Source organism: Camellia sinensis, chromosome 7 (assembly GCF_055761805.1).
Source record: "Camellia sinensis isolate YWXY chromosome 7, ASM5576180v1, whole genome shotgun sequence".
Lineage (NCBI taxonomy): Eukaryota > Viridiplantae > Streptophyta > Magnoliopsida > Ericales > Theaceae > Camellia > Camellia sinensis.
Window position 1 is genome coordinate 70,386,164 of NC_138967.1, and position 9,128 is coordinate 70,395,291.

The 9,128-nt window shown below is 35.5% G+C and overlaps 1 protein-coding gene across 4 annotated transcripts; it reads right to left on the reverse strand.

The window, feature by feature from the left end:
• Positions 1–352: 352 nt before the first annotated feature.
• On the reverse strand, positions 353–9,038 carry LOC114277244 (bacterial trigger factor). 4 transcript variants are annotated; one of them, XM_028219111.2, is made up of 8 exons: positions 8,898–9,038; positions 7,399–7,505; positions 5,867–5,910; positions 5,677–5,762; positions 5,326–5,434; positions 5,073–5,086; positions 4,401–4,502; positions 353–593 (listed from the first exon to the last, which is right to left on the reverse strand). In XM_028219111.2, the coding sequence occupies exons 1-8, from the start codon at positions 8,997–8,999 to the stop codon at positions 471–473; spliced, it is 687 nt and encodes a 228-aa protein (XP_028074912.2). In that variant the 5' UTR covers positions 9,000–9,038; the 3' UTR covers positions 353–470. The 4 variants fall into 4 exon arrangements, with proteins under 4 accessions (XP_028074912.2, XP_028074911.2, XP_082734299.1 ...); XM_028219110.2 differs by having other exon boundaries at positions 5,855–5,910; XM_082878173.1 differs by lacking the exons at positions 5,073–5,086; positions 5,326–5,434.
• Positions 9,039–9,128: the final 90 nt, after the last annotated feature.

Here is a 9,128-nt window from a genome sequence, read left to right on the forward strand (position 1 = left end):
CCACCCCCCAAAAAATAAAAATAAAATAAAGATGGTGGGCATAAAGGTGAGGTTAGGGATGGAGATGTTTAGGATTATGGAAGTTGTAAGGAGATAAATTAAAAAAATTTAAATTTTTAAGTAAATGTAAATAGTTTAATTTGTTGTGTAACAAAAAGCTCCCAACATTAGATGTTCTTAAAGTCCCATATCACGTTATTCCCCAATGCAACCCAAGCACCATATTCAATATCTTCTCACTTGAATACTAGATATAATTGCCAAATTTTTGTATGGTACTTTTTTGTTATCATGCTCATTTTTAATTTATTTTTTTACTTATCAAGGGCAAAAATATGTGAATTCCTCCCTATTGCATCAATTGTTTGAACCATTGTGCCATTACCAAAAATGTCCTAATCCAATACAAAGTGACCATTTCTCAAATTGAACATAATTCAAATATATGATAATCAAGGTTGAGTAATTATTCAGTTCAATTCTTGAAGCTTAACAACAACATCAAAGCTGAACTGATCACCAGGTTCAAACATGGCTTCAAGATCTTCAAAGCTCTGCTCAACTCTCAAGTCTTTACTTACAGTCAAACCTTCCTGCAACATTTTGCCGACACACACAAAATCAGAGTCAACATTCAAGCTCCACATTATGCAACCAAAAAGTGGAATATGGAGATGGGTCATGATGGTGTTGGATAATCTACCATTACAAATGCAAATGCAATGTAACTTGCTATGTTCTGATCCTAGAAGAACGGTATGACAGAGAATGGATGATGAACCTAGTGCCCAGAAAGTCAGCAACCCAAAAGAAAGAAAAAGTAAGAGAAAAAATAAGTTGCAACCCTTAACTTTCAAGGGGGAATTTATTGCAAGAAAAGGGAAATTGTTAATTAACAGAATGCAAATCTTATATAGCTAATTTTGACACTAGTTTGAGTTTCTACTAACATTTAAAATTATAGTTTTCCTTTTTAACACCTAGAGGAAACAAAGTGAGAATAGGATAAATATGAACTTGTTCAATGTGGCCCCCATTTTGGACTTCCTTGCCCGTCTTTTGGCTTTGGATGCTTTGAACTGTTGTTATCTGATTGGGGTTTGCCTCTATCTCTTTGCGAGTAACCAAATAACCTAAGAACTTCACTGAACCAACCCCAAAAGCGCACTTTTTGAGGCATTCAATCTAATGTGAAGGCTCTGAGAATGTCAGAAGTGTTCTTATAATCAGCTAGGTGGCTGGCCACTTGTTTGCTTTCGACCACCACGTTATCATTGTAGACTTCTATTGTCTTGTCAATCATTTCTTGGAATATCATTGCTGTAAATAAATGCTTTGATGAGACTAGTGAAATCTACACAGATTCTCCACTTCCCATTTTTCTTTTTGACAACAACGTTAGACAACCACTCTGGGTAATAAGCTTACTGGATGGTGACCACTTCTACAAGCTGTTTCACCTCCTCATTGACCGCTTTTGTGTGTATCGACCCCGTTCTCTTCTAAATAACATATTTATGCTTGGGATCCATGTTCAACTTCAGAAAAATGACTTTGGGATCCATCCCAGGCATTTCATATGGTGTCCAAGCAAAATATTAGATGCTCTCTCAAAGGAAGGATACCAAATCACGTTATAGGGTGAAGGAAGGATACTTCGTAGGTTGTTGCTCTACTTGCATGCTACTCGATTCACTACATGAGATCGAGGATGCTAACAACCACCCGCTTTGTAAGGGATTAGGGTAGTTTACTCTGGGATGAAAGGTCGAGATTAAATGATGCTATGAGTCTACAACCAACTGCTCATTGCAGTGTTCAATTGTACACTTCATAGTATCTCTTGGCGTATTCCCTTAAGCTATTTGATTCTGACTTCATTAAGAGCATCAACTTTCTTGGGATGTCAACTATAGGTGATGAAAAAAAAAGTGAACCTTTTTTTAAAGCAGTGTCCTGTATCTCTTTAGAGGTATTACGGTATGGAGCTACCCTTACCAAAAGAGTGCACCAAACCACTGAAAGAAGTTAAATAAATTGAATATTAGTTCATTCAATTTCAGCTGTGACTTAACTTTCAATAGAATTTGTGGCGAGAGTGGAAGAAATTGAAGCTCATCAGCGGATAGTTATTCGCAGTTGTATATGGTCATGACATGAATGTGTGGAACCAGCTTAGGGTCACTTCTCCCAAACTAAAGGGAAACATCTAGCACATAAGTGCATCATTCCCACTCTATAGTGTTATTGCTTGTCTGTAGTGGCTGACGTGACTCGGTGGATCGATCCTTCCATCATTCATTGTGGATTTTGGTGGGGACGAATCATTTATTTTCCTAGAAAGTGAGGAAGCATATATTTGCTCAAATGCCTTTCTGGCACTTTCTTGAGTAATCTTCACATCAAGTTCTTCCCATTCCTGTTCTTTGTGGTCTAACTACCTCCTCAAATAGTCTTTCTCTACCCTTGACCTTTCCAGGTTAGTGTCCACATTCTTAGTGCATTACTTCTTTGGCTTGGCCGGATTTTTGTCGGTCGGGCAAGTGCTGCCTGATTTGTTGTGGGATTTGGCAGCATGCTCTTCCGTTTATGGTCCATTGTTTGGCTAGCTCTTGCTACTCTCCTTGGGTGATTTTGAGCTCTTATAGGACCTCAGTTGGCTTCTCTCCAATTTCCATCATCTTTCTTTGGTTCTGCTGGTCTCGAGGGCCCTTTACTTCTCGAGTTGCTACTGCAACCTTTGAATTTTTCCTCAAGAGTCAAGACCATCTATCATCTGGTCTCTCCGTTCAATCCACTCCTCCAATTTCTTCAATGAGTCTAGGATTGCTTAGTTCTCCCTCCAAGATGGGTAGGAGTTTTCAAGATTAGACTATGGTTCTAATCCTTGTTCTCTAGTAGCATGAAACACACCGGACCCCAAATCTAATGGCTTCTGGTCCTTCTTCTGAGATGGAAGCACAGCTCTGTTTGGCTTGAAGGCACTCTTTCCTCATCTTTTGTTTGGGGAATTCCTGGATCTCTTTGGTTGATGATTCTTTCTATTGATCATTGTTTCCTACAAACAACACCATCTTGTACGGGAAAAAATCCATACACTAACAACGATGTCATTCCAGCAAGAAATAACCCTTCCTAAATGCCTGAACACCTAAAAGCCAAAACGTCTTGAACATTGGTTGACCGGTGATGATCTACTGGAGGGCACTCTTATCCTTAAGTTAGTGCCCTCTTTGGGGTTGATTCTCATTTATAGTACTGAGTTCTTTTCCAGTTTTAGATATGCTTTTCTAGTTTGACAAGGGGGATAATGTTCAATCCACCTCTTCTTCCCTTATTTGATAAGAGGGACAAGGTTCATCATTAAGAGGTCACCTCGAACGGAACTTCCCAGTTCAGCACAGAAGCCATAAGATTAGGTTTCCCTGTTCATCGAAGAAGCCATAAAACTGTATTCATAGTCCCAACAGCCAGCTTATTGTGTTTGGAGTACTACCAAACAACCTCCCAGTCCATCCAATCCGGGGACTCCACACTCATGGTCCTACGCTCACTTTACCTTTCTCTATAATCTTTGGTTACGCTTTCATAAAAATGTCCAGCAAACTGAACTACATAGAGCATGCTGATCATTAGTGATGTTATCTACTATAAAATTGCTAACTTCTAATTTGTTACAACATATCAAAATATCATGTTGCATTACTACTTACTAAAATGAATGTAAGATCCTAACTATTCGGTCCATGGAAGTTTTTACCTTTCATATGAAAGGTTTTTATTGCAGAAGGAACTTACCAATTCCTTTGTAATTAACAAAGTACTAGTGCACAATGAACGATGTCCAATTAGAACATCGATTATATGCACTTGCAAAATAGATGCACAATTAATCCAATATGTTACCAATTGCATATTACTATATTAGTATAAATACTGGTTTCTAAACCATATATTTTTTTTTTGATACTCCTGTTCAACAAGGTCATAAATCGTATACCTACAATTTTTGTATCACATGACAAACTTGGTAATGGAATTGAATAACTTTGTTGTTATGGTTTGAGGTGTTAAATCCAACATTTCCAAAACTAAAAGACATCCAAATACTAGAAAGCTCTAATCTATTAAGATTTCAAAACAGCTGAATTGAGAATCAAACTGTCTTTTTAAATTAAAAAATATTTTGCTGATGTTGAAAACCCATCAATCGCATGAAAACAAAACCAATTGAAGGAGGTCACCTATTATTTCCTATTGAGCATGGCAAAAAGACCCCCAATTTTTTTTTTATTTTTTATTTTTTAAATAAATAAAAAATGCTAATACATAAAATAAACAAAAAGCCAAGCATTTTCCACGACTGTAAACATAATAGGGGTAAAGAGTAATATACATACCTTTTCTACATATTCAGCTATGGTAGAATTAATTACTTTCGTGATCACTTGCTTGTAAACTTTGGAAGGTCCAAGAACTTGTAAGAGGATCTCTGTAGGTATCTGCCAGAAGCAATAAATAAAAAGAAAAGAAAAAGATGACCAAACAAGAAGAGCTATATATATGTCTATAAATTTCATACAAGAATGGCTGAAATTCTCTCTCTCTCTCTCTCTCGAAATTCATTTTTTGGGGATTCGGGTGGTAGGAGGTTGGAAGGTGCAGCCATAGAAATTTGCATATGAAGTGAAATATGTTTCGGGAATTTGCATCTAACAATTTTTGTCAACTAGGAGGGAGAGAGGATTATAAAAATAGAAGGAACTTTGTCACTTTCTCAGCTTCTTGCCAAATTGCCAATGCACGAAAATAAACTTCAGATAATGGCTCTACTTGAAGGTCAGCCAATCGCAGTGATTGGCTACATAACAAGCATAATCAGAATATCAACATATGCACCCTCAGAATATCTACATAAACCCCCCCAAGTTTCTTTAGCTATGGGGTGCAAATCACATCTACCTTGTCAAAGTGATAACTTGAATTATACTAACTGTTATTGGACTTGGTTACAAATGTTACAATACTTGAACAAATGGAATGCAATTTAACATTAGGAGTTAAGAGCTTACATCAGGTGTTTTTCCTGCTAGCACCAAGTTGTTAATTGGCAACAACAAATTCCAACAAAAGAAATCAGAAAATATGTTAGCCAATAGTTGACAGAAGAAAGGAAAGAATAAAAGAAAGAGAATTTAAAGCAAAGAAGACCGAAGACCTGACTTAGGAATGTGACTTTCGAAGCCATTTGATCGGCTTAATAATGACCTTTTAAAGACATCATCATTAGTTTCAGGAAAATGTATCAATTTTTTAAAATCTCACCTCCTTTTAATCTTCGAAAGCCTGGAATTGGCTGAGCATCAGCGACCATTTTGGAGAACACATCATCAAAAATTGATTGAGTTTTAGTGCCCGATACCTCCACACTTATCTGCCATGGAACTTGTATAGAACTCATCTCACAACTAAAAGAAGGCTAACCATTTATAAAATATAATATAAACCACTTAACATGTTATTCATTTGTCTTTAGTCATAGCAAAAGACAACTTGATTACATGTCATTGTCCCGTAACATTATTGCTTCGAATTTCAATTATAATTTGTCATGTTCTTTATGCATATTCTCAGAAAACAAGCTATTTTTACTTTCCCAAACAAAAATTCCCTTACCTTTAGTTCACTGGCCTTGCTAGTACCACTTGCAGCAACTGAGAAGTCTTGCAACTGAGAAGACAAAACTTCATTATCTTCTACACCTAATTTTAGTGGTAACCATTAAAAAAAGGCATTCAGCAATAGCAATAAGAAAGTTAAGAACAGGAATGAACAAGAATTGGGAGAGAATGACTTGTCTTTGCACCAGATGACACAGCACAAACAGCAAGCAAATTTTTGGTGCATGCCCTGCAAGACACAGCTAGTTCTGAAATTAATATGAAAAGGCATTGAATGGACCAATATGAAAAGGCTGTGGAAGTAAAGAGGTTGGAGAGTTCAATATATACATCAAAAAGATCAATCAACTCCAAATGCAAAACTGAATGTTTATATACATCAAAAAGATCAATCAATTCCACATGCAAAAATGAATGTCAAAAAAGTAAAAAGTACACCCAGTTTAGTCCCCATTGGATGGGGTCTAAGAGGGGCAGAATAGGTACAGACCTAAACTTTGGCATTATTTGCACAAAGTGGCTGCCCTCAGGTTCAAACCCATAACCTCATATTTGATAGGGAAAAATTGAATGACTGATGCAAATATTACAGGGGTAATTCCAGGAAAATTCAAAAAAATGACGGTTTTTTTTTTTTTTTGTGTGTGGTCATATTGCTTTGTTTGGGTCTTTTTGTTTGCATTTGCAAACGTTCTCTGCATTTTTTTTTTTTTTTGAAAGATAACAATATTTTCATTTTTAATATCAACCAAGCAAATAAACAATTTAGCCCAAGCACAGAAAAGCTCAAAAACAATCAAACTGCTGGATAAACACCAACAGGTCCAGCACTATATATTATTTCTAGTAATGGCACTGATGAGTATTCAAATCAGAGGAGAGCTACCCCAATAGCCAATATGTTAGTGTTGAAAATGTTATTGTTGCGGCGTGTAAAGTAATACCAAATATGCCTCTGTCAAAAGTGGTCACAGCTGTAACTTGTAAAGAAATAAAACGTGACAACAGTTGATCATACAATATGATGAAAATGCTAGAGTTGTCATTAATAAGAAGGAAATCTAAAAGGAGCTAAAATTTATGATTACCATGGAATTGAGACGGTTTATTTGTACTAACTTTGCTACCGATGTATTAAAGATGAGACCATATTACGGTTATAGAAGGGTAATGGAAAGGAATAGATTAAGATTAACTAAATGGTTGTGTCTCATTCATATACTTTTAATTCATAAACAAAAACAAATATATCATTGGATGGCTTCAAATCCACAAACACCAGTGACACAAAGAACTTGTTTTAGGCCAAACCAAATCAATTAGGCAACCAAGTCATTCCACTATTCACCTTAAAGCCAACATATTATCCCCACTCATGTTCAGTCAAAACCCTAGCAAATTTTAACACAGTAAACTTTGGTAGAGTGGGATGTGACTTATTTGGGGGGGAAAAAATAAATAAAAAAACAGATACCAACATACTTGGATGGTTATTTTCTCAAACTCTATTAAATATTATACATTAATTTTGCAAAGAAATTTTCTGTTTCCTTAGCCAGTTAGCTTAGTATTAGGTGGTCAGACTCAAAATATGATGAAATTTCACAAGAACTAGGGCAGTGTTTTATCTCATCTGAAGTGAAATCCATATTTTCAAGATTTTGAACGTAAATATTAACTGAATACTCAGTAGTCATAGTTCATAAACTAGTAGCACCTTTCACGAAATTTTATGGCATTGTATCTCATCTGAAGGGGGAAGCTTTCTCTTTTTGAAGAAAGATTTGGAATGAGGACATCTACATTTTGCTTGGGCCTTATTATCTGCATGAAAATGATGAGTAAAGTTTGTCAGTCCTCGTAAACAAATACTAGTTATTAAAGAAAGCCTACGAGTATAAATCTAAAATTGTTTCATGGTCCCACTGGTTAATTACAAGAAGCAACCATAAGGCAGTAACAGAAATATAAAATCAACTGCATCAAGTAAAGAACTTTCTATCAGCAAGTCCAAGGAAATGATAAGAATGCTGAAAACGCCCAGAAGCACCATGTGAGTGTTGGATAAAGCATACATTAACATATGTTCATACAAAAGCAGATGTATATTCATGTATGAAAAAGCCACATCATTTGCACAATGATGATAATGAGTGCTCTCTAGATTTTATGGCCAGGAGAGTGTATTGCATTACAAAACTAATGTATTTTTTTGGGTGATGTTTTATAAAGAGAGAAGAGCGTAAGGTTAAAGAAAGAGACACAGACCCTTTTAAGCACCTCATCCTTCCATTTTAGCCCAAGGTAAAACAAATGTGAAAGGTCTCAAAATGCCCCTAAAACTTCACTCATATTTTAAATCATGTATTTGTTTTTATTTATTGTTTGTTTTTGTTATGGTGCTGATTTTAGTGCAATTTTGGTAATGTTTGTTAGGGAAGAAAGAAACCTGAGGAAGTAAAATGGACGGAAAAAAACCAGAGGGGTTAATTGGACAAGAACCTTGAATTAGGATTTTGAATAATCTGAAAAAGAGGGCTTCTGTGTCCTAATGTGGGAAATTAGATTTTGATGATATATCTATACTATCTATAAAAAGTGAACTGCCCTTAGAGTGTCCAGAAGCCTTGGTTTCATATGCTGTCACGTGTCTACTTGTTTTATTTAAAAAAATAAATAAATAAAATAGATAGATGAGAGGAAGAAGAGACTTGAACCTTCGAGTTTATCAAATGAAGAAGATTCTTATCACTTGATTAACACATAATATGATAAATATTTTATTTTATTTTTATTTATTTAAATTACACAAGTATCGTGTGTGCCAACCAATAATATATATATATATATATACACAATATATAATACATTTATTTGGTTGTTCCATCTGAATAAATTTTCTGACTCTTCAAATGTGTACACCAACTATACAAGAAATTGTGAAAGGGAAAAACCAAGAATCCTCAAAAGGCACTGGTAGTTCTACTTCTACCACATAGGAAGAATATTATTGACACCAATCACAGATAGAGGCACATACTACATCACATCAAAAGATTTAAGGGCACACATACACTTGTATCCCAAAATTATGTAAAATGTAAAAGCATAATTGACAAGCAAGTTGAGATTTTCAGAAGGGTATTCAAGCAAAAAAGGATTGAAAAGAAAAGAAAAGAAAAGAAAAGAAAAGAAAGTTGAAGAACATCTTCTTACCTTAGAGTTAAAACCCAAGAAGAGGGTCTTAAAGGCTACTTCCATATCCTCTTTCAGTTTTCTCGCTCTCTCTCTCTCTCTCTGATGATATATAAGCGTCATGAGTCATGGTTCCACAGAGTGTTACGGTGAGCCTTTCCATACAAAGAGGAACACGTCGTCACTGTGCCAAACTCTCCTGACGGAAATGCCCCTTTATCTTTGATTTCAATTACCAAAAAGCCCAGACTT

Coding starts and splice junctions, on each gene's coding strand:
- LOC114277244 (XM_028219110.2), bottom strand. CDS start 8,999: ATGACGCTTATATATCATCAGAGAGAGAGAGAGAGAGCGAGAAAACTG. Junction 5,911..7,398: donor GCCATAAAATTTCGTGAAAG/GTGCTACTAGTT, acceptor TGTGTCTTGCAG/GGCATGCACCAAAAATTTGC. Junction 594..4,400: donor TAGCTGAATATGTAGAAAAG/GTATGTATATTA, acceptor AAAATGTTGCAG/GAAGGTTTGACTGTAAGTAA.